Below are 23,664 nucleotides of genomic sequence, written 5' to 3' on the forward strand. Positions count from 1 at the left end.
GACTTCACTTTAAATTTGGTTTCAACAAATTCGTCTTCGACAATCACTTTTGAATGAGCAGAGGACAAGTGACTACTAAGAGATTTATAGGAATAACCTTGTACAATTAGAAAATGTTCTGAAAATATGAAGACGTGTGCAGAATGCTGTAAGAATTATCGCGAAAAAGTTAAGTCGAATAAGGAGTTGTCAGAAATTGTTCGTGTAAAAAATGCAGAGAGAATGAGAACATAAGAAAAAACTTAAAAAATAAATTTAAAGAGAATCAGGCAATTATAGACAATGTTAAGACGTACAATCGAAACCGTATGCAAAGTTAACGAAATAAATTAAAAGAAGGAAACCTGAAAGACCCAGAACATTCAATTGCATCATCAAACAATGGATACAAGTGCAAGAATACCCTTTACAAAGCATTAAAAAAAGTGGAAATGGCATTACCAAAGGACATACAAAAAAAAAAGGACATTATTAAATTGCTTGTAGAGAAGTATTTAACGGACGAGGATGAACACGGTTCAACAAATCTAATAGACGAAGATGAGCAAGCCTTTAAAGACTTTTACAACAGCGATGACATTGCAACAGAAACTGCCGGAAGAAATGCAACATTATTGAAGCACTCTGACTTGCCAATTTCTAAACGATCTATGATTATAACCATAGAAGAAGCGAACGAGACTTTTAAAGAAACGTATCCAAATAAATTAATTTCTCGCAGCAAGTTCTACAAATGTAGACCAAAACATATTGTGCAATCCAGCAAGCTTCCTCACAATATGTGTGTTTGCCAGTATCATGCAAATTTTGCATTCTTGCTAGAAGGATGCAATAAAATTTTTAAATCTATTCCATCAAACTTCGGCCACTTTTTAAAAAGTGTGCTGTGACGAAGCCAATGAAGTTTGTATGAGAAACGAGTGTGATGAATGTGTTGTAGAAATTGTAGATGCTCTTATCCCTTTAAATGGAAATTTTGGCGATTAATTGATAAACGCATGGTGCTTAGCCAAACTAAAGGAAATGCTTATGATGTACTCAGCGAATTGCAAATGCACTTGCCAAAATTTAAAACGCATTGTTATGTTAAAAGAGTACAACAACAGTACTTTCAAAAGCGGAAAATGTCCATTGCTAAGGATGAGGTTGTTTTGCAAATTGATTTTGCCGAAAACTATCGTCTAGTCAACCAGAATGAAATCCAATCAGCTCACTTTAGCTACTCACAAGTTACTATTTTTACTTGTGTCGCCTGGTTGCACACTGGAACAAAATCATTTGCGATCACGAGCAATGAGCTAGCACACAATAAATTTGATGTGTATTGCTTTCTAAGCCTAATTATAAAAAAATTAAAAAAAAACACATTCCATTTCGAAAATATTTAATTTTTCGCATAGCTGTGCTAGCCAATTTAAAAACAAATTCATCATGTCGAGCCTCCCACATTTCCGGAAAGAATTTAATGTTTCCCACCTTGAATGGAATTTCTTTGCAACCTCTCATTTTAAACAATGCCCATGACTTCTTTAAATTGGCCAGGAAAAATATACCTAGCATTTACATTTTGTATGTAAGTAGCACTTATATTCGAAATACCACAAGTTCGCTGCGGCAGAGATAGGATCACGTATCGAGCATACCGGGAATAAAAAGCAATTATTATTTTGCATCATATGAGGAGAATGCATTGTTTATGGCGTTTACGGCAGTCTCAAAAATGAAGAAAATTAATTTGTAAACATAAACACATGTTAATAAATACATAATATAATAATCAAAATAATTGTTAAGCACATTTCTGAATATAATAAATAATGTTTTGTTTAAATAAAAAGATTTTTGTCTTATGTTAATGCCATTGGAAAAAGTGTAGCGTGCGACACAATGAGTTACCGCTTTGCTAAAAATCTGTAAACATTATTAAAACCAAACGATCGGTTTTTGTCTTCTAATATTCTTAACTTTCTTTAGGATATTAACTTTCATAGGGTTTATTTTGCATAATTCGCTAAAAATTGCGTTTGAAATAGAAATTTTGAAACTAACTTCCACTTTGTGTAGCGTGCGACACGTCACAATTTTATTAATTATTTTCAAAACTGTGACTCCAGTGAAATTAAACCTTATACCCTCCGAAAGTACTCTCAATTCACTCTAAACCCATAACAAAAGATTTACCCATTTACGGTAAATCTTTAAAAAACCCCCCAAAAAATTGATTTTCATTAGCTAAAATCGTGCGAATGTCGCGTGCGACATGTGGGATTTGCCCATATGTTTTTTTTTTTTTTTTTGTTTACCCAGTTGTTTTTATATACAAGAATGTTTTATGTTTCACCAAATTTTTTTATTTTGTAAAAACATTATACAATTTTTAATAACCGTTTTCGATTACATTTTCTGCCCTGACATACTTATTAAACAATTCTTTAATAATACAAATTTTTTTGTTTAAATTTGTTGGCAATGCTCTTTCTACCTTTTTTATGGCCGTTCCCAAAGTTTGCTTACAATTATACTCCTTCTCGTCTTCTTTTAATTGAGCTTTTTTCTCTATACTGTATCAGCCGTTTTCCTACTTTTTCTTGCCTCTGCTTAAGAATTGATTTATTTGGGTTGCTTGCCAATGCTAAGCGGCGTTTTCTAATTCTCTCAGCTGCTTTTAAACGCAATTCTTTTAACTTCTGTGGTTTTTAATTTTATTTGAATAGGGGGTACGTTTGTCACTTCTTTTATCCATCTACAAATTTTTATAAACTTGTTGAACAAAAATATAATTAAAAAAAAAATAACAATACATACGGTCGCGAACGTATGCCAATTCAATATACCAAAATTAACTTGCAAAAGTCGGAATTTTTTTTCCTCGGAAGTCGGAAGTTTCCTTCACCTGCTTTCACTTAATGCGAAGCAATTACAATAAAATTATGTTTTGGGGTCGCGAACGTACGATTAGAACAAAGTTAAGAGACAAAATACAAATTAAGAGGTAATTGAACATTTTTTCGCTCTCTTTAAATTTTTCTTTTTCTTTGGACTCATCAGTCCAAGGACATTACGCCATTTAGACAGTGGCCATTTCAGGTGGCTTTTGGCGAACTCCAATCTGGCTTTGATATGCCTGTAAGCAAGTAATGGCACCTTCCTTGGACCTCGGGCATTAAAATTTTTTTCAGGGAGTCTCCGGCAAATGGTCACATTGTTAGCCCCAAAGCCAATATCCGCTCTTATATCCCTCTAGGATGCAAAAGGATTGGCTTTGCTGAAGCGCACTATGCGTCGCTCCTCTGTAATTGTGGTTTTGCGAGTCCTCCCTCGACTTTCGGGCTTCGGATCATATTTAATGGCATTGGAAAAAATCTTGGGAGAACATCTACTCTAGTTATACTAATACAAGTTTATTATTTAATAAACTCGCTTTTCACAAAATTACGAAATATATCGAAACTTTTTGCGGAACAAATTCAAAAAGTGCTATTTCAGTGAACAGCTAAAACTTGGTGCACTTGTGAAAAAATAGCAGGATAAAACAAAAATAAAGCAAATCTAACAAAACTTTTGAATAAAGTTTTTCATTTATAAAAATTGTTCATAAAAAAATTGGTAGCAGTTTGGATTATATATTTTTGTCTACGATATCGTCGTGAGGCAGAGTTGTACTTGGAAATTCTTTTTTCTGCTTTATTGTGGTTTTCTGGACCCAGTCCCTCCAAAAGGTCTTTAATCCTTTTTATCAACTTGGATCGAACAGGAATAGAGGATATTGTTATAGCAGCAACTGCGGAAAATAATTTATTATTTTGGTCGAATTTAGTATTTTTGAATCCGGACTTTGCAAGTTTTGGATGAAGTTGTATTCGCATTTATTGTTCTAACGGATATATCTGTCAAATTTATTGGCTGCATTGTCGCACAATAACTGCAAACAATGATAAAGTCTCACCAAAGAAGCCCAAGTCGAGAAAGTGTGACCATATATTAAGATTGAGGTAAACACCAATAATCCCATTTCACCAAATAACGCCATTTTAAACGCTTTAGGTCATTTTTTCTTCACAACTTAACTTTTTACCAAGTTTCAATCAGAAGCGTGTGTGGAGTCGAAGGCTTTTTTTATTTTTTTATTTTACCTTAGCTGGTTATTCCGCGTGCCGTGGCACATTTAAACTGATTTTCTTATTTTATAAATGGAAATTGTTTTGTTTCCCATTCGGGACTTTAAAAGGTCTATCTTTTGAGGCTTTCTTGGATAAGTTTGCAATTTACTCATTTTTTCGAATAAACCGAAGTGCATTGGAGCGCCGTGCAGAGTAAAGTGAGTCTTAATTTGCTCTGACAAAGTGTTGGAATGAGCGCAAATGAGAATTTTTCTGTCCAGCTTGTTGAATGCATTGCCGTACAAGTACTGCAGAGATTTGATCTCAAAACTAAGTTTCTAGTGCTAGACGGACCCTGAATCAATGTGAGACTAGCCCCTTCCTTATAACTATAACCCTTTTGTACGTTTTAAGGATAACATCCTCTGATGGTCGTTGAACTTTGTATACGTATGCATATGTACCCCTTATAGGTAAGTGATGGCCTTGTTTCCAACAGCCAACAGACAGGTCTTTATGTCTCCTCATTTTTTTATTCCGATTGTCTCTCTTTTTTACCATAAACCGAAGCTGAGAAGCTCAACGCGAATGGTAAGCTTCCGGCGGTGTACCGAGTATAGAGGGTACATGATGCGGTCTATCGTATTATTCAAATGCCCACAAATCAGGATCATTCTATCTCAGCCAGTTTATTAGCTACATTGAGGGACTGCAGAAGGTCTTGGTCTCGCAACTGACATGGTCTCAATTTTCTAGTGCCAGGTGGAGTTTGTATGAATGTTAAACTTGCTAGATGCAGGAATATATTATTCAAGAATATGCATAAGAAAATTATGTCCAACGAGAAAATTACACGACCAACAAAAATAATTCAATAAATAGTACAATTTAATTCATTTCTTCTCAAGTTTTTCGCGTAAACTGTGGGCAATGGAAACCCAAAGTTCATGGATAACATATAATATTTAAAATGTTATTATATATAATATTATATAATACAATATTACATTTTTTGTTTTCATAACAACTCCTGCAATAGGGAGATTATGGTTTGACTTCATCTTTCTAAAATCACTTAGATAAAGCAAAGAGATAAAGCGAAAGGAAACATAAAAGGTAATATGCGATAACCAACTATGATCCAATTTGCATTTGCACCATCACTTATTGCAATGTCCCCAACATTTATTATCATTATCATCGAAACTACTTTTCCGAATTGAATACACTTTTAAGCATTATAAAAATGTTTCTTTGTTTCTGAAATATAAACAATTTCAAATTGTTTAAATTCAGAATGGTGAAAAAAGTTGTAAAATAAAGGAATCTAACCAACGTCAAAGGGAAAGGGTAAATAAAGATCAAATAAAATGGATCTCAAATGCAAAATGAGCTATTTTATTTTTTCGTATTTAAGAAATTTATAATTATTAAAACTACGTATCAAATATACTTCTTTATGGTTTTTGTACATATTTTACAACATTTTTATCATCCAAATTTTATTATTATCCCCATTTATTTTTTTGTTTTATTAGAATATTTTTGTTAATTTGGATTCATTAAATTGAATTATGAAAATAACATTATCATGTTAAATTTGTTTAATTCCTTTAAGTTGAGTTTATATAGTCGAGTTTTTCCATTATATTATACCCGGTACTAATCTATTCCACCCACACTTTAACTAACCTTTGAAAAACAACCGAAGCTCCCCTACTACCCCCTACGTCACTACTACCGATTCAGTAGGGACGCAGAACAAAAAGTCTATAACTCCTGAATTTTCAGATTTGGCTGAATTTTCATTTGTGGGTGTAGATGATCCATTGGAATAGTTTGGCATTAAAACATTTCCCAAAAACATTAACAAACTGGCGCTACAATGAGATTTCCGTTTTGGGGTCGGGAGTGGGCGTGGCAAAATTTTGACACAACCTTGATTTGCGCGGATACCATACAAGTCCAAGTTCCGAATGTTATAGTTCTGTCTCTTATAGTCTACTAGATCCACGCATTTTAAATTTGAATGAATTGGTATACATGCATATGGGTATATCTCCCCTAAAAGTCGGCCGATTTGGATGAAATTTGTTTTTGACATATATTATATTAACCATAGAATTAGTTTGGCATTCCTGTACTGGCGCTACAGGATTTAGCGATTAATGAGGTCGGAAAAGGCGGGGAAAAAATTTGAAACGGACTTTAACTGTGTGGGCATTAAAGAAGTACCGGGTATAAAAAATGACGGCCGTTCCGTCCCGCAAAAAAAAAAAAAGAAAAAGAACAAACCGCTCAACACTTTCCAAACAAGCTTTTTTGGGCACAGCGCTGTATAAGAATGAAGTCCATTGTTTGCTGCAATATTCCTAAGATTTCTTGTTCCAATATTTTCATTAATGTCTATGGTACACCAAAGCCAGTCTTTGTTGATCGACTTTCATTCAAAAATGTAATTCCTCGAATGAGCTTGCAACAAAATTTAAAAAAAGTAATTTTCTTTAAACACAATAAACATTAAATGTGTATAAAAATGTGAATGTGAAATCACTAAATTACCTTAAATTTATTTCTATATACATAGTTTATAGTCAGCTCCACCTACCTGTCGATATTCCATTCTTCTTTTGGGTTCGCTTGTTTTTTTTAGCATCTTTCCACGAGACTCAATTCTTAATTTTGTTCAATTGCTGAAATTCAAAATGTTGTTTTCCTGCCGCAAACTTTTTAAAGTTGGGAAATTTTAAAAACCAAAAAACAAATATATTTTAGGTTTTATTATGTATAGTCTATAAAATATTGGAATTACAGATTTAATCTTAAAAATAAAATGACATTTAATTTCATATTATTTAACATTCGGTCTATTTTTTAACAATATTTTATTATCCAAATGCCATTTGGAAACACTGTTTCTTTTCTTTAGTTTTTTCTTCGAATCATCATATGTAGATAACTGTACCCAACGCCAGTGTCAAAAATTCTATCAAACGAGAAAAGATTTTAAAAAAAGTTAGTATTGCGTATCAGTTATTTTAGAAATATATTTTTGGATAAAACAAAAGTTAAAAATATTAGAAAACTTACCCATATTTGAACCACCAGCCATAGCCAAAATCCTTTGCCATATTGCGTTCAGGATGTCCATCCTCATCTCGATCAAATGTCGAAAATGTCGTCCCCTGATGAACCTTCATGTAATTAGTTCCACTGCATTCGCCAATATGCTTCAACATAAATCCTTCTCTTCGATTACCAATAACAATGTTGTCACATTTATAATCGTGATACTTGAAATACATCTCATAAGGTTCTTTATTCGTCAGAAGGTGCAATTTTTCGAGTCCTATGAAAAAATTGTCGTTATCATCCTTTCCATCTCCGAATCCAGTTGCATATTCCTCATACGTGCGATTAAACATATTTTTGTCATTATATTTACTATAAACCAACATCCAACCAGGTCCAATCTTCTCATCTGAGTAACAGACCACTTTCAACGGATCTGATCCAGGTATTTGGATTTCCTGAGGGACCCATTCTTCCTTTTGGTTTCGGGGACAACTATCTGGAAGAGCTAAGGAATTCGATGTATTAGTTTGTAAATTACACGGTTGTGCCAGCTCACCTTTGGTTTGTGTTTCCGACTTTGTTTGATTGCGACTATTATCCTGTTCATTAGCTGACACTTCTCCAGTTTTTACCTCCACTTTGTCTATTTTATTATCCGGATTTTTATTTTCCTTCGTCCTTTCTTCAGTGTGTGTTTTATTTTGATTAGCTTGTGGTACTTCTCCACTCATTTCTATTCTGCGAATTCTTTCAATTTCTTCGCGAAGTTGATTTATCAATATTTCCAGTTCACTTGTTTTTTTTTGGTCACTAATTTGATTTTTTAAAAGCTCAATTTCGGTATTTTTCTTGTCTATTTCAGCAATTAGTTTGTCGTTGTTCCTTTGCACTTCCCAATGTCTTTTCTCTAAGTTCAAGAAATCTTTTTGGTTCTGCGATATCTGGGCTTCCCATCCCTGGCACTTCTCGAAGTAGCGTAGCAATGGCTTAACGATTGGATAACAAACTGAGGCACATTCGTCCTCCTGCTCCTCCGTAAGATAACAAGACTGTGGAATTGTAATTTAAATTAATTTTCGAAATAAAAACACTCTACACTATTACTATGTATTACTTCTTCCGATCCGAGGGAGGCAGAAATGAAAAAAGTAGCAGCGAGGAGGACCACTGGTAGGAACATTTTCTTATATTTTTGTGGAAGAGTCACTTGAAGATTTTACACTGATGCTCCGAGACTCATGGCTCCGGCTTTTTAAATCATCCTCGAGGTTCAGCTTCGCCTTGAGCTTGTGCTTGAGGGTTTCTGATAAGAAGATCAGTCTTCATGCGAGTGCCGTCTACTGAATTGGAACTATGGGCGCACATCCATTAAAATGTCAAAGGTCAGAAAAAATTTGATTAGCAACAAGAATTGGGGTATATTTTTATTGGTAAGTTTTCCGTATAATAACTTGTATAATTGGGCTAGTTTTTCGTGAATATACATTATATATACTATATTTTATTACTGTCGCTTGTATTATTTACTTACGAAAATTCTTTTAAAATTTATTCCAAGTCACGTTTTCTTTAGAAATCTTATTTAAATTGTGTGTTATAATTTAATAACTAAATAAATAATAATACAAGTTATTACTGAGATGGTGAGCAGTGGTGTTATTTTTTATAAGAAAAAAAAACGAACAAACAAAATACGGCATCTAAAGGCAGAAAAGTTAAGAAAGCTGGATTAAAATTTTATCAAAATTTTTACTTTTTCATATATAAGTCATATGAGGATATACATATATACATATTAATGATGAAGGTTGAGTTTGAAGTCGATAACTTTAAAACTAGTTTGTGAAGAATATATAATTTTACAATAATTTAATTTATTGTATAATTTAATATATATTGTATAATTTATTTAATGTTATAATAACCTCTGCTAGGGTATAAAAATGAATAACCAAATTAGTTTCTGTGTAATATTTACAACCCTAAAAAACCCCCTGACAACTCTAGACCAGAGGCAGTTTCGAAACAGCTGATATCCGATCGAACCGGCCTTTTTGTTTTGGTTTTTATGTAATGGTCAAGGTGGAGGTGGAGTACTGGTGAGTTAAGGTCGAACACCATTGCCATGACATCCTTGATGACCCGCACACTCTGCACCCCTAGCGGCACCTGCAACTTCAGTGGGCAGTGCCAGCTCCTGCGGCAATTCCTGCTGGCCTCCGATCCGGATTTGGAGATTTCCTGTCGGCAGGGACGCCGCGGATCCTTCGAGGTGGCCATCGATGGCCAGCTGGTGCACTCGAAGCTCTCGTCGCTGGCCTTTCCGCAGCATGCCAGCGTCTTGGACCAGGTGCAGAGGGCACAGCGCGGCGAGGCCGTGACCACAGTGCGGGAGGAGCCCATCAAGGATTGCGTCCTTATGTGAGGCGGTTGCGCCACTTACTAAAGCTTACTTTAAATATGGGATATTATTTAAAATTATATGTTAAGGGTTCAAAAGATAAAAAGGTCTTTGTTTAATATATTTTGTATTTTTTTGCTCCACAGTGCCTCCTCCTCTAATTCATGTAAACACCCCACAGATGACATGTTCCATAGAGTTTATTTTTGTTCTTAAAATTTATTCGGACAACAAAATGTTTACAAAAAAAAAGAGATAATAGATAAAGATAATCCATCCGGATTTCCATTTCGAATTGCGGGCAGGAGGCGCATGTCCTTCACCTCCTGTAGCGATATCGCTTGAAGTGGAACCACAACTGGAAGATGTTGTTGTGGAACTGGCAGCGGAATCCCCGCTTGTAGCTGAACTCCCACTCGCGGTTGACAATCTTGAAGGCAATGTCCTCGTAGGGAGGACCCGTGTGGAAGCGCAGGACAGCAAAGTCGCCGTTGTCGGGGCAGGGCGTTAGGAAATACTGCGGTGTCTGCGACTTATCCATTAGATCCGGGTAGAAGATGTTGAACTTGTAGCCCTGGACAATCTTGGGTGGCGGGTTGTCCATGTCGTAGTGCGTCTGGTTGTACTTGTTCCACTCGAAGCCGGTGTGCACACGGTTGAAGTAGCGCGGCTTTCGCGGCCGGTACTTGTCGGTGGCCAGCTGCGGCACTGCATCCAGTGTGGTCTCCACACTGAACTCCGCCTCGTCACCCTGCATGCCCTGGCGGGCCTCGTTCCGCATCTTGACTTCCTGGGCCGTCAACTGGTTGGTCTCGGCCCGCTCGGGATGCAGTACATGCTGCCTCTGCGTTTGGATTCTCCGTTCGTCGTCATCCTCGTCGTAGAGAACGCCATCGGCCTGCTCATCCTCGTCTTCCTCCGTTTGTAGCCGACGGCCCGTGAAGTCCTCTTCGCGTATGTAACGCGGACTGTAGCTTCCGGCGTGATAGCGATTCACTGCATCACGGATTTCCCGCAGAGGGTCATCGTCCTCGTCCTCAGCGCCTTCCTCGTCATCCCTACCTTCCGCATCGTTTTGCTGCTGAGCCAGATCCTGCTCCTGCTCTTCCTCCTTCTTGATGCGCAAAGCCAATTCCTCTTGGGCGGCTTCGTCCTCGTTTTCCTTTTTCAGCAGCAGGAGTTTCTCGCGAAGCAGTGCCTGGTGACGGTCCCGAAGACGCGCCCGGGACATGTGAGCCTTCAGTTGGGATAGCAGACTCTCCCAGTAACTGATATCCACGCCATCCCCTCGCCCACTGATCTTGGCCTCGATGCGCTGCCGCATCTCGTCCAGCTGCTGGGTGTTCTTGCCCCGGAATATGTCCGCCACATCCTTCACGACGCTCTGGTGGATGCCGTCTCGCCTCTGGTTCATAGAGTTGTTCTCGGCTTGCTTCTTCTGCTGCTTCTGCAGCTCGTCCTGCACGATGGTGATCATGTCGTTCCAGAAATCAATGTGCTTGCCCTGCTCCAGCTCCTCGTAGACCTTGATGTCCACCAGGAGATCCTCGAGCTCATCCATGGGCAACCCGCTGAGGAGCATATACGGCTCGTGCATTTGCATCTCGAGAGATTCCTCCAGGGGAGCATTGCCAGCGGCCACGTATTGGGCCAGCAGATCGATGGGCTTCGCCCGGCCGTCGCGTATGCGGATTTCGCTGCGCAGACGGGCCTGCTCAAGATGAAACTGGTCTTCCTGGCGCTGCCACTCTCTGAACTGGACAGCCTCCTTGGCTCGCTGCTGCTGCATGAGATCGTCCTCGCGCACCTGTCGTTCCAGCTCCCGTTCCTGCCGCCGCTTCTTCACCTTCTCGAGTTCCCGACGGTTTTCCAGTTGCTTTTGCAGAGATAGCACCTCCACCGTTTTGGTGGAAAGATTGGAGAGGCCCTCTACCTCTAGCTTCTTGCCCCAGTGAAAGGTCGAGGTGAGATTGGAGTCGCCAAACGGATTGTCCTCGTTGGAATATGTTTGGTACTCGTTGTCCCAGCCCATTCGCTGGCGTCGCCGCTGCTCCTTGGCTTGCTTTTCGCGGAGGCGACGGGCGCGCTTCTCCTCCGGTGTCTCCTGGGCCTTGAGCTCCTCCTTCTTTTGCTGGCGCTCCTGCTGCTCCTTAAGGCGGCGCGCCTCCAGGGTCTGAAGCAATTTCATTGAGCTTGTGGCGAGTGGAGATTTCGGTGGGCTACCTTCGGAGGACGAAGAAGAGGAGGACCGTCGTTTGCGGCTGCTATGTTTGGTGCTCTTTTCGTTATCCCTTCTTTTGTCCTTGCGACGCTCGCGCTCTTTCTCTTTTTCCTTGCGAGAATCTCGGTCCCTGTCGCGTTCTCTCCCCCTTTCCCGCTCCTTGTATCGCGTGGTCTCGTCCCTGTCGCGACTGCGACTCCTTCTCCTGGATTTTAACTTCTCCTTGGGCATCCTTTTACCGAATATTTGTCAAAATTGTGAAATTTGTAATGAAAACAAAAACTTATGGAAAGTGGTGTTAGGGATGGAACTACCAGTTCAAGTAATTTATCGATATTTTGCAAGTCAGTCGTATAAGATATATACGGGTTCAAATTTCAAACATTAGTAATGATAATGATAGTAATGAATAAGTAATGACAAGCTACTATATAAATAAATGACAAAATTATTTTTCACACATTTATTTCATTCAGAGCCTTTGATATTGGTCTAACTTTTTTCGTTTTCAAACACTGCCTGAAACATATGATCGTTATCAGCAAGAAAAAAAAATACCAACTAATGAATACCCTGTTACAACTAAAATTTAATATTTTGTACAATAAATGGTATTATTAATAAAAATATAGATGAAAAATAAAATAATAAATTAAGAAATATTATTTGTATATATTTCTCAAACTAGATAAGTTTTGAAATGGCAAAGCCAGTTATGGGATGAAAAACTGAATTCGAAAAGAGATCTACCCAACCAAGCCAATCCTCCAGGAACAGGGTATGGCTGTGCGTTTTTGTTACCAGCAATTATTATTGCATTCCCATATAAATAAGTCTCCGATCGCATACGTACCCATCAGTGCCAAACATGACGCTATATAGCCCGGAGTTCAGCGAATCGGAGCAGTTGAAAATCGACGCAGAATTCTCTAGACTGTCCGGTAAGTGGCGATAAAGAGCAAGAAGAAGCACAAAAAACAACATTGTGAAATACGCAACAAGAAACCAGATAACAAGAGCCCCCAATTGATATATGTAATGTAACTTCCAGAGAACAAGAGTGTTTACCTGGATCATGCAGGCACCACACTTTATGCGGAAAGCCAGGTGAAGGCGGCGGCCGAGCAACTGCAGCGAAATGTCATCTGCAATCCGCACACCTGTCGCCTTACCGGCGACTTTGTGGACCAGGTTCGATACAAGTGAGTGGCAATTATAGTGATTGTAAGAGATTGTGAATCTAGAACTAAAGTTGGAGGGGGCTGTCATTGTAATGCCCTTGCAGGAGAGGCTATGCTTTGCCTCGAGGAAGGCAGGAAAAGGTCCCCTTCTCCTCGGCTTCTCTACTTTTAAATTCTAATGCCCTAAGCTATTATTTTCTATATATTGAGTTTCCACTGAGGTATTGTTACTATTATTAAAAAATAATTCCATAACTCGGTCATAAACACGCAATGCCAACCCTAATCTCTCAGGAGACTAATCGAGAACAAGGTTTTAAAATTAATTATATATTTAAAGCCAGAAATTAAATGAAAACCTTTGTAAACAATTTCAGAGTCTTGGAATTCTTCAACACCACTGCGGAGGACTACCATGTCATCTTCACCGCAAATGCCACCGCCTCGCTATCCTTGGTCGCCGAAAATTTTGACTTTGGCTCCTCGGGAAACTTTCACTTCTGCCAGGAGAATCACACCTCGGTGCTGGGAATGCGGGAGAGGGTCAGCCATGCCAAAGGGATTTACATGCTGACGGAAAAGGAAATAACCGGATGCTCCATAAAAAATGGCTCATCCAAAGGGGAGACCACAAATCCGGGAAAATCCCTGGTCACCTTCTCCGCGCAGTGCAACTTCAGTGGCTGCAAGATACCTCTGGACGCCATTGGAACGATTCAGGATAATGGCCTGCACACGCCAGGAAAGCACATCTGGGGGTCTGAAGGAGAAGCCAGCAATAACGATTACTATGTCTGCCTGGACGCTGCCTCCTTTGTGGCCACCAATCCCCTGGATCTGAAGCGATATCGTCCGGACTTCGTGTGCATCAGTTTCTACAAGATATTCGGCTATCCCACGGGCGTGGGCGCCTTGCTGGTCAGCAAGCGGGGAGCAGAGGCCTTCAGAAAGAGGACGTTCTTCGGTGGAGGCACCATCAACTACGCCTATCCCCATGCCATGGAGTATCAGCTGCGGGAGTCCTTCCACCAGCGGTACGAGGACGGAACACTGCCGTTTCTGGCGATTGTGGGTCTGCTCGAGGGATTCCGCACCCTGGAGCGAATGGTACCGAAAACCAAAGAACTGTCCACCATGGAGCGGATTTCTAGGTGGGTTTGGTTCATGAGGTCTACGCTAGACTGTATTAAGTTATGCTTTCCCACAGACATGTCCATGGCCTGGCCAAGTACCTGGAGGACCAGCTGAAGCAACTGAAGCATCCGAATGGGGAACCGCTCATCCAGCTATACAACAAGGCAGGCTACCAGGACAGATCCCGACAGGGCGGCATCGTCGCCTTCAATGTGCGCACCGACAGCGGTGACTATGTGGGCTTCGGTGAGATTGCCTGCGTGGCTGCCTTGCATGGCATCCTCTTGCGCACCGGTTGCTTCTGCAACATTGGGGCCTGCCAATATTACTTGGGACTAGACGGCGACGCTATGGATGCGATATACAAGCGGGCTGGAAGGATCTGTGGCGATTATTTTGATCTGATCGACGGCCAGCCCACGGGAGCAGTGCGCGTATCCTTCGGCTACATGACCAGGATTCAGGATGTGGAGCAGCTGCTGAAAATGCTGCGCTCCAGCTACTTGGCCACAAAGCCGCAGCAAAGGATTCTGTTTATCGAGGAGCAGGCGAGCCAATTGCCTCCTGTGCTGCAGGCACGTGTCCAGAACCTGAGGCCGAAACTCCTGCAAATGGCCGTTTTCCCGGTGAAGTCCTGTGCGGCCTTCAAAATAGTAGGGACGCTGCACTCCTGGCCACTGACGGACCAGGGCTTGAAGTACGACCGCGAATGGATGATCGTGGACATGAACGGCATGGCCCTGACCCAGAAACGCTGCACGGAGCTGTGTCTGATCAGGCCGATGATTAAAAGCGACGTCCTCGAACTGCATTTCGGAGATTCCTTCGTGTCGGTGCCGCTCTCGCTGGAGGATCAGGCCGCCGATTCGGCCAAGTGCGTGAGCAAAGTGTGCCGCCAGCCTGTGGAGGGCTTGGACTGCGGCGAGGCAGTTGCCGAGTGGTTGAGCACGAATCTTGGCCAAGACGGCCTCCGCCTGCTGCGGCAATCGGGTCAGAGGAACTCCTCCAAGGACCAGCAGAAGCTCAGCCTGGTGAATCAGGCTCAGTTCTTGCTCGTCAATCGCTCCTCGGTGCGATCCCTTCAGTTCGAGGAGCCGCTGGACGATACGGTGGATCGTTTCCGGGCCAACATAATCATCGACACCGGCTTGGCCTTCGAGGAGCTGCACTACAAGCAGCTGTCCATCGGCAAGGTCCAGTTCCAGGTGGAAGGTCCTTGCCAGCGATGCGATATGATCTGCATAAACCAGAAAACCGGTGAACGCTCTCCGGAAACTCTGACCACCATTTCCCGTCTCCAAAGCGGACGCATGCGTTTTGGCATTTACGTCACCAGGATTTCCAAGGATAACGGCGATCTGCAGCTGTCCTGCGGGGATACAGTTCTCGTGGAGTGAGCTCTCTCCCAACTAGCATTTAGGTTTCCACTCACAGCACAATCTTTGAAAAGTCACATTTTTTACAAAAAGCACTGTATATTAACCACATCACTATTAATTTAGTTAACCAGATACCTCTTGCCAGTGTCTTAATCCTTTTAAAGGGTCCAACGATACATAAAGTGAATGAACATGTATTAAAAACAATATATTATTTCAAAAACTTTCAAAATATATTAATTTCGCGCTCTGTTAAATTAATCGATAATCGACTTATCGACTAGTCAAGTCAAGAGAGTCACATTGGCCACACCAATTTCAAATTTTGGAGGCAAATTTCAAGGGTAACAGAAAAGGGTTGCGTTTCATTTTTCTTCCGACTCTTGAATATAAAAAAATAATACTTTTTTGCTAAGAAAATAATTAAATACTTCAAATTTGTAGAACATGTCGATCCCAATCTTAAGAGCGAGAGAGAGAGAGAGATGTTCCATCGATGTTAGCCGCGTAGTGTTGCCAACTATCGATAGGCAAGTCCAAAATCGCGATATAAATGTATCAATTTCATAAAAAGAATATCGATATATTAATATTTTGATAAATTTCAACAGCCCTATTTTTTTTTTGCGCGAAAGCTGTCGGACAGAACGGGCGCAGCAGCGCTTTCTTTTTCTTCGCTTGCCGAGACGCTGCGAGCGCGTCTTGCCAGAGAAATATAACAGAAAAATCGTAAACCACGACAAACCCGAAATAGTGCACGATGCATTAATAAAACATCAATGTAAATCAATAAAATAAGAAATTGCAAGAAATTCGCAAGCTAGTAACTCGCAAGCGAGAAAAATCAAAGAAGAAATAAAAACAGACGGCGGCAGCAGAAGAACGTAAACAAACGTGTGTAAATCCATAAAAAGCAACAAAAACACTACTAGAAATCAAAAGAAGCGCCAGCCATGGCGACGCCGACTGCGACGACGGCAGTGACAGTGGCAGCAACCGAAACAGAAACAGCGATGGCAGCGCAGCCAGCAGAATCTCTTTGGATGCTGATGGACATTAACGAATTTCTGTAGTGCTCTCCGGTCTTTTTGTTTTTGTGTGTTTTTTCGGTGGTGGTTCCAGATAAATGTTTCGTGTATAAATAGCAATCGGCGGATAAATCAGCACAGTGAATGGTAAATGAAATATTCAATTTGGAAAATAAAGTGGAAAATAGAAGGAGAACGGAGAAAGGAGAAATGAGAAGTAGGTGCCCGAAGTTAGAGCTAGCGATTTCCATTTATCGATCTGCAAGTACCTGAATTAAAAACAAATAAAAGCACAAAACGGATTCATCTCATCAACATAATCCGATACGGCGGGATTAAGGCTGCGACGCCGACTGCGCTGCGACCGCATTACCGGTAACCGGTAATTAGTCGGCAAGGCCGTCGGTGCTCAAGCCATATCTTTACCGTTAGCTGAAGCTATAGCCACAGCACTGCAGGTTGCAGGTTGCACAGTGGTTGCAACAAACCAATTAACTCATTAAAATTGTGACTGTGATTAATTTTAATTATATTGAATTAAAAATCTATAATGTTTTAAAATTAGTTTTATCTAAAGAAAGTTTTTAGATTTCAAATGCATATTTATTTTTTGCCGTTTTTAAAAAGTTTAGCATTTTTTGTAATAATTAAATGCTTTTTAAAATTAAAAAAATATATTTAAAAAAACCACTAATGTATTTTTAATATGTGTTGTGTATTTTTAAGTGTTTTTATTAAATTTTTTTGAAATAATTATTAAAAATTAAAAAAGAAAGAAGAAACTAAGTAAGAAACCAATATTTTTTTATTTCTTGTATTTATACATTTTAAAAGTTACCAAACTTATTTTAAAGTTGAAATTTTTAATAAAAATAATAGGAATAATATAAAAATGTTCTGAAAAACTAATTTATATACAGCACATACATTTTTTTAAATATGTCACAAATAAATGATTATTCAATTTTTCTTATATTAAATATTTTCCTTAAATAATTCTTTAAAATTTGTATAAACACTTAGAATTCAAAACACCTTTGTGTCTTTATATTGTTTTTTTTTTCGTTAGTGATAAGAAATTTTGATAAACACGATCGATTAGTCATAACTAAATTGAAAAGTGCCCTTATCGTTTTGAACTTTTGACTCGTTTGGCTAATGGCTTGGAAGATTATTTTTAACAAACGTAATTGCAAATAAAATAAGATTGCAGTTGTATTAGGAGGTATTCCAATCAGCCTTTACAAAATGACCAATTTTAGGGTGATTTCAACCACTGTGCGGGTTGAAAGTTCAGGCTCGTTAAATGCAACCAAACCCGCCCAAAGCAGAATGCAGCGAAACTCCTCGAATAATGTCACACGACGTCGACTACGATGATGATGATGTTGATATAAACGAGATTAAATGACACCCGCACAAAGTGGGGGCAATAAGTGTACAAGTTAATCAAACTACATCATTGAGAACTTGTTTTAAGTGGGCTAGACCACCGACTATGCCTGCCAAATACTCCCAAATTTAATCAATAAAGTCTGGTTCTAAACATGCCAGTATAAATTGAAAAACTTTTAAAGCCATTATCTAACAAAATTGGATTATTAATTGCTATTCAAATGAAGGAATTCTTTAAAAATAAACAAGCTTTCCAAAATTTAATTCAAATAAATAAAAACTGAGAATTAAATTACATTTTCTCAGAATTTAGAAATTTTCGAAATTTTTTCAAATTTTGAAATATTAAAAAGATTTTTTTGTATTTAAGTTTTTCTCCATTTTACTTACAAGTAGTATTGACATAAAATGTTATATTTTTTTTAAATAGATACATACATATATGTATGTGTTTGTATAAATTATTCTGGATTATGGAATTATTTAAATATGTTTTTCATAATTTTTTACTCTATGGAAAGATTTGAACATCTTGGTTGAAATAATTAAATAAGTGATATTATTCTATTTAATTTTTAACCCAAAACCTATAATTAAAAAATAATAATAAAATAAATAGTAGGGTTTCTAGCTTTTAATCTTTAAAATTGAGTTTCAATTAAATGCTAAAATCTTTAATCTTTAAAATTGAGAAACTTAACCAAGTTTCAACAGAGCTTGGTTTTGTTTTAAATTTTTAATTTTTATTAAAATTTGTTCCATTTTAAAGTTTAAAAATGCATTTCGACATTTTAATAATGGCATTAATTGCCAAAATTGTAAATTATCTTCCAAAAATAAACTTAATATTTAAATAAAATAAAACCAAACCGTGGATTCTGTGAAAATGAATAGGCATCGCCTCTCCTTTTCTTTCTTCTGGCGCCTTCTCTTTCTCCGTTTTCCGTATCTTGAACTCATTAGAAAGTGTTGAGAGAAAACACAAACAACAACAACAAGACCAACAACCACAATAATAATGCTAATGAAGCCAAGCGTGAAACGTTTTTTTCTCCACTTTTTTTTTACCGTTCGAAATTTGTTTTAAAGAAGTAGAAGGAAAATTAAAAAAAAACCATAAAAAATAGACAGCAAGCCGCCGAAACAGCAGAAGCTGGAAAATCAGTGAAAAGCGTTAACCAAGAAAAGGAAAAAAATCTGTAAAGGAAAAAATAAATAAATTAAACCAAAAACCAAAAACCACCATCAAAAGTTGCCAACTTTTTCGACCGCAGCCACCAGTAGCAGCAGCAGCGCAGTCAACGGCGCAGCTAGCAGCGGCGTCAGCAGCGACGCCCGACTGCAGCCAGCGTTGCGCTGGCAACAACAAATTGCGGTATGACATTCTTTGTTTTTGCATTTTCGCATTTTTCCATTTTACTCTTCAAATAAAAAAAAAAAATAAAATAAATAAACTAAACTAAACAAAAGAAAGATACAGTATCTATTCGATGAGAAATATTTAAATATATATTCTTTACTTTTCTGTTTAGCTATGCATATTTTTTAAATTGGTAAAAAAATATAATAACTTGTAGATATTTTAAGATATTTATTAAGATTTGAGATACAAATATTTTTTTAAGATTATTAAGATTTAAGATTACACAAAAAAAGATAATTTAACAGTAAATAGCTAATTTTAAATAAAGGCTCAAGCGCAGGCTAGGTAGTTTTACAAATAATAAATTTGATTAAATAAATTAATGTTTTCTCATTATATTTATTAATTTCAAAATCTGCTTTTAAGATTAGTAAAACAAAAACGAAACCTAAGAAGTACAAGGTCATTCAAATTTCTTTAAAACAATTATTTGTTAAAACAAGAGTATGTGTGCTTTTTTTTTACAAGAACTTTTAAATTTGTTTTTGGCTTTAGGTCCTTTTAAGTGCTTTATTAAAAAATGTTATATTAACAATTCCATTTAAAATTAAATTTTAAACAAACATGGTGTTATTGAACACCATTCCTGTGTTCTAAGTTTAAAAATGGCTATAAATTATTATGATTTTAATGACTTTCAAGTATTTAAATTTCCATAAAATAAAATGTTGAAATTATTAAACTTAAACTTAAACAATTATAGAAATTTGCCTTTTTTTAAGAATCGCAAGTAAACCTTGTATGGAGTGTAGACTGTACCCATCTTTCATTCTCAAACACTCGTCTCTCATCTACAGACAAGCACATACATATATAAAGATACATACGTATAAGCATATATTTACTTTCTGTAGATGATTTTACTGTTTGGTTTGTAATTTTGCCAAAATGTAGACTCAGCATTATAAACCACACAAAACGAAAACCCGAAAACCGAAAAACCGAAAAACGAGAAACAACAACTCGAAATGTAGTGCCAAAGTTTGACAGCAGCCGGAAAATTCAGAATAAGGCCAGAGCCTCATCGCCGAAAACGTAAATGATTCACAATCACAAATCCCATTTGCTAAATCCCGACCGAAGCCACCAATTATTGGATAACTAATTTTGTGGCCGAAAGTGGTGGATTATTTTATACAAAGCCCTAAAATTGTAGTACGGAAATGGTGGTAAATTGTCTCGTTTTTGGGGCTGATTATATGGGGGAAGTTTTTCTATTCTTGAGTAAAATTATAAAGAGAGCTACATGTCATTTATTAGACAAGTTCTTTTTGTTAAAAAATAGTGGAATATTTGATAGAAAATTTGGAAGTAATTGGTTTTATTGAATTGGTGAAAATTTGTAAAATAAGTTATAGAAATGTTTAGAGTGTAATGGGATTTATTAAATAATATTAGGTTAGGAAAAGGTAGTAGACTGCCTTACTATAATATATTTAAAGATTTGTTTAAGAAAATGGTAGAAATGTTCAAGCCTTTTGAAAAAAACTTTCTTTTTGTAAAATTGTAACTTTTAATTTTTGTTATTATTATTATTATTATCTTATTGTTATTATTCACCTTTCTTTAGTAATTATTTGTTTTTAAAAAGTCAAAATTTTTTTTACAGAAAATAGTTAGCTTTAATGGTAAAATCTTGTAACATTTGGAAGAATTTAAAGAAAGGCTTACTATTTAGTTTTTTCAACATTGACAGTTTTTTCAAATTTTCCTACAAATTTCAAGTCTTTCTTATAAATTTTCTTCTAAAATGTTGGAGATACAATTTACCCATCCATTTAAATGATAGGTAACTGTCATCCCCGTATTAAAAGCATAAGCTTTAAGCCTATCTAAAAAGGATGTTGACGTCGAGCCACCCCCAGGATTTCCTATTTTTTTTGCCTTTTCCTTTTGATTACAATTTTTCCGGGCCCTAAAAGTCTTCATCCCCAATCGACGAATTTTAAATGCTTCGAACTGCTACTGCTGCAAGTGTAAATGATTTTGCAAATTGAAATGAAAATTAACGTTTACCAGAATGAGATGGCAAAAAAATGGGAAAAATAGAAGAGAAAAAAAATTCGAAGAAAAACAAATATTGCAAAGACGAGAAAAAGACAGGGGCGGCAATGGGGGGCTTAAATTAAAAAAATTAAACAAAAAAAAGATAAAAATAGACAGAAAATTCGCTGATGCCGCTTGCTGCTTGCCGGCCACTGTATTCGGTTTCAGTCGATGGCATTGCCTTAAAAGTACACTGAAAGAAATTATGAGAAAGAAACATATGTGTCATATAAATCTTATATAAAAGAACTATTTGATATGTTTATTAATTAGAATAATATCTTTGTATTCTTATAAGTGCTTTAAAATATATTTTAATTCCTTTAATTGCTTTATATGAAAGTACTTAATGGTATTTCAGTTAGAGATAGAAAATATTAGGTAGGAAATGATACAAATATCTATCATTATCATCTATTAATCCAACTTTTATGCTAGCAAGTTGCAAGTTAACCTTAAACCTTATACCTTAAATAACCTTATTAAGGTAAGGTATTAATAACCTTAACCTTACACCTTAAATATGGGTAAAACTGTACTTTTCCAATATTTGTGAATAGTCACAATTTAGATACTCGAATTGTGTATTAAATAATAGTGGTTACGGCTTTGTAAGTCCGGCTTTGTATTTTCTTAAATTGTTAAAAATTATTAAAGTAAATGCCAGAAGTGTTGCAGAGTTCTTGCATATTTTAATAAAAATACTATGCTATATAGTATAGTTTATATAGTTTAGATTCAAAAATCAAAAAAATTGATGTATCATAATATACTATAAAGTAATACTACTTTTTTTCGTGATAACCTTCCTCTTTGTGTTTATATATAATTATTTAATATATTATCAATCTTATATTATCGTTATATTCTTTTATTAAATGAATTATAATATTTTCTTGGTCTTTTCGATTAATTTTAATAATAATGAAACACTACATATGACTTTTAAAATGCAATTAGAATTAGGAAAAACACGACGTTAATTTTTTTTAAGCCCACCAACATACCAAGGGGCGCTGTCGCACAAGGTACGGCTTGAATCGCGGATAGAAGTACGTCTAAGTTGGTAGATGGAGTTATAAGAACGAAGAAGCTTCTGTACTCTGGAAAAATATAAGAATAGATGTTTAAAATAGTATAGTAAGGAGAGGAAAGCGCGATAGATATATGTATGATAGAGGCAATTGTAGTTCAAACATAATACCCCAAGAATTATGTAGTACTCACTGTAATCAAGAATAAATAAAAATATTCGCAGTGTATCTAGTTTTTAATTTAACATCAAAACTGTGCAAGAATATATTAAATTTCTCCCCAAAAAAGAAACTCCCCTTGCCAATAAAATCATATTTTTATGATATTTCTCTGCCTGTAGGCCAAAAGGTGGGTGGCAATTTCTGGGTGGTGGTATTTTGGCATCGGGAAAAAGGAAAATGGAAATTGGAAGTATAGGGCAGAGGGAAGAGGGGAGGGGAGCAGAAGCTTGGGGGAGGGTGATCGGTATGGGGATGGCCTAGACTAAAGGAAGGCAGACAGGACACAGAATAAGCCGGTATATAGTGGTTGTCCTTCCATGTCCAGGCATTCCATTTTCCTATCACCCTCCCCCGCGACATCCACCATCGGCCTCTGCCACTGCCACTGCCTCCCCCACCAAAAAACTTTCGTGGCACCGGCTCCGGGTAGGACTAAAGCTACGGTTACGGCAACAGCGACTGCGGATGCGAAAGCGGCTGCGGCACTTCGGGGGTTAGTTATTTTTGGGGACGACAGCCGCAGCCGTAGCAGCAGCAGCCCTGTGAGCTCAGGACTCGAGCTCAGGTCGCAGGACATGTGTGTATATGGGTATGGGTGTGTGGAAATGGTGGATGCCTGTGGCGAGGGCAACGTGTGTTGTTTCACTTTCGTATCAACCGGCTTTTGGCAATGTCTACAAAATGTATAAAATACAAACTTGATATTATAAAGGGATATATAATCAACAACTATACCAATTCTGCTTAAAGTATGGCCCATTTTGAAGGCATCCTGTCACTTATCCTTCTGACCATCTGTCTATATCATGTCCTTTGTTCTATCGAGCTGTCAAGCCAAAAAAAAAAAAAAATAAAGAAAAAAGCATAAGAAGCACTAAACTTGGCGAAATGTCGATGAATTTTTGTAGCCTGCTTTTCTGTTTGCCAACTTCGAAGGATTTTCTTCCCATCAATGATGCTGGTATGTGTGTGTGTATTGGCAAGAACTCTCCAGGACACACACACTCTGGGAAAACAGAGAGTCA

General features: G+C 37.5%; 5 protein-coding genes across 11 annotated transcripts in view; 3 read left to right on the forward strand and 2 right to left on the reverse strand.

The window, feature by feature from the left end:
• Nucleotides 1–7,012: 7,012 nt before the first annotated feature.
• LOC138925568 (fibrinogen alpha chain-like) lies at nucleotides 7,013–8,459 on the reverse strand. The gene is made up of 4 exons (XM_070276353.1): nucleotides 8,290–8,459; nucleotides 7,732–8,224; nucleotides 7,191–7,680; nucleotides 7,013–7,086 (listed from the first exon to the last, which is right to left on the reverse strand). Exons 1-4 carry the CDS (start codon nucleotides 8,353–8,355, stop codon nucleotides 7,026–7,028), a joined length of 1,110 nt encoding a protein of 369 aa, XP_070132454.1. The 5' UTR covers nucleotides 8,356–8,459; the 3' UTR covers nucleotides 7,013–7,025.
• A 691-nt stretch (nucleotides 8,460–9,150) lies between these two features.
• LOC108126773 (migration and invasion enhancer 1) lies at nucleotides 9,151–9,697 on the forward strand. The gene is made up of 2 exons (XM_017243459.3): nucleotides 9,151–9,274; nucleotides 9,339–9,697. The coding sequence occupies exons 1-2, from the start codon at nucleotides 9,249–9,251 to the stop codon at nucleotides 9,598–9,600; spliced, it is 288 nt and encodes a 95-aa protein (XP_017098948.1). The 5' UTR covers nucleotides 9,151–9,248; the 3' UTR covers nucleotides 9,601–9,697.
• Nucleotides 9,698–9,758: 61 nt separating this feature from the next.
• cactin (cactin, spliceosome C complex subunit) lies at nucleotides 9,759–12,153 on the reverse strand. The gene has a single exon (XM_017243447.3). The coding sequence runs from the start codon at nucleotides 12,026–12,028 to the stop codon at nucleotides 9,896–9,898; it is 2,133 nt and encodes a 710-aa protein (XP_017098936.2). The 5' UTR covers nucleotides 12,029–12,153; the 3' UTR covers nucleotides 9,759–9,895.
• A 396-nt stretch (nucleotides 12,154–12,549) lies between these two features.
• Nucleotides 12,550–15,698, forward strand: mal (molybdenum cofactor sulfurase). The gene is made up of 4 exons (XM_017243473.3): nucleotides 12,550–12,738; nucleotides 12,849–12,999; nucleotides 13,356–14,129; nucleotides 14,186–15,698. Exons 1-4 carry the CDS (start codon nucleotides 12,666–12,668, stop codon nucleotides 15,507–15,509), a joined length of 2,322 nt encoding a protein of 773 aa, XP_017098962.2. The 5' UTR covers nucleotides 12,550–12,665; the 3' UTR covers nucleotides 15,510–15,698.
• Nucleotides 15,699–16,099: 401 nt separating this feature from the next.
• The window catches only part of inaE (inactivation no afterpotential E), a 33,634-nt gene continuing 26,069 nt past the window's right edge, over nucleotides 16,100–23,664 (forward strand). For 3 of the 7 annotated variants that reach the window (XM_017243412.2, XM_017243403.3, XM_017243420.3), the window contains exons 1-2: nucleotides 16,103–16,666; nucleotides 19,004–19,289. The gene's annotated coding sequence lies outside the window, so the exon portion shown is untranslated. Of the gene's footprint in view, nucleotides 16,667–18,944; nucleotides 19,290–23,664 lie in introns of all 7 variants that reach the window. The other 4 variants (XM_017243381.3, XM_017243395.3, XM_070282935.1 and 1 more) reach the window with 3 other exon arrangements.

Source organism: Drosophila bipectinata, chromosome XR, assembly GCF_030179905.1.
Source record: "Drosophila bipectinata strain 14024-0381.07 chromosome XR, DbipHiC1v2, whole genome shotgun sequence".
Taxonomy (NCBI): Eukaryota; Metazoa; Arthropoda; class Insecta; order Diptera; family Drosophilidae; genus Drosophila; species Drosophila bipectinata.

Coding starts and splice junctions, on each gene's coding strand:
- LOC138925568 (XM_070276353.1), bottom strand. CDS start 8,355: ATGTTCCTACCAGTGGTCCTCCTCGCTGCTACTTTTTTCATTTCTGCC. Junction 8,225..8,289: donor CCTCCCTCGGATCGGAAGAA/GTAATACATAGT, acceptor ACAATTCCACAG/TCTTGTTATCTTACGGAGGA. Junction 7,681..7,731: donor GTCGGAAACACAAACCAAAG/GTGAGCTGGCAC, acceptor CGAATTCCTTAG/CTCTTCCAGATAGTTGTCCC.
- cactin (XM_017243447.3), bottom strand. CDS start 12,028: ATGCCCAAGGAGAAGTTAAAATCCAGGAGAAGGAGTCGCAGTCGCGAC.
- LOC108126773 (XM_017243459.3), top strand. CDS start 9,249: ATGGTCAAGGTGGAGGTGGAGTACTG. Junction 9,275..9,338: donor AAGGTGGAGGTGGAGTACTG/GTGAGTTAAGGT, acceptor CTGCACCCCTAG/CGGCACCTGCAACTTCAGTG.
- mal (XM_017243473.3), top strand. CDS start 12,666: ATGACGCTATATAGCCCGGAGTTCAGCGAATCGGAGCAGTTGAAAATC. Junction 13,000..13,355: donor GTGGACCAGGTTCGATACAA/GTGAGTGGCAAT, acceptor AAACAATTTCAG/AGTCTTGGAATTCTTCAACA. Junction 14,130..14,185: donor ACCATGGAGCGGATTTCTAG/GTGGGTTTGGTT, acceptor GCTTTCCCACAG/ACATGTCCATGGCCTGGCCA.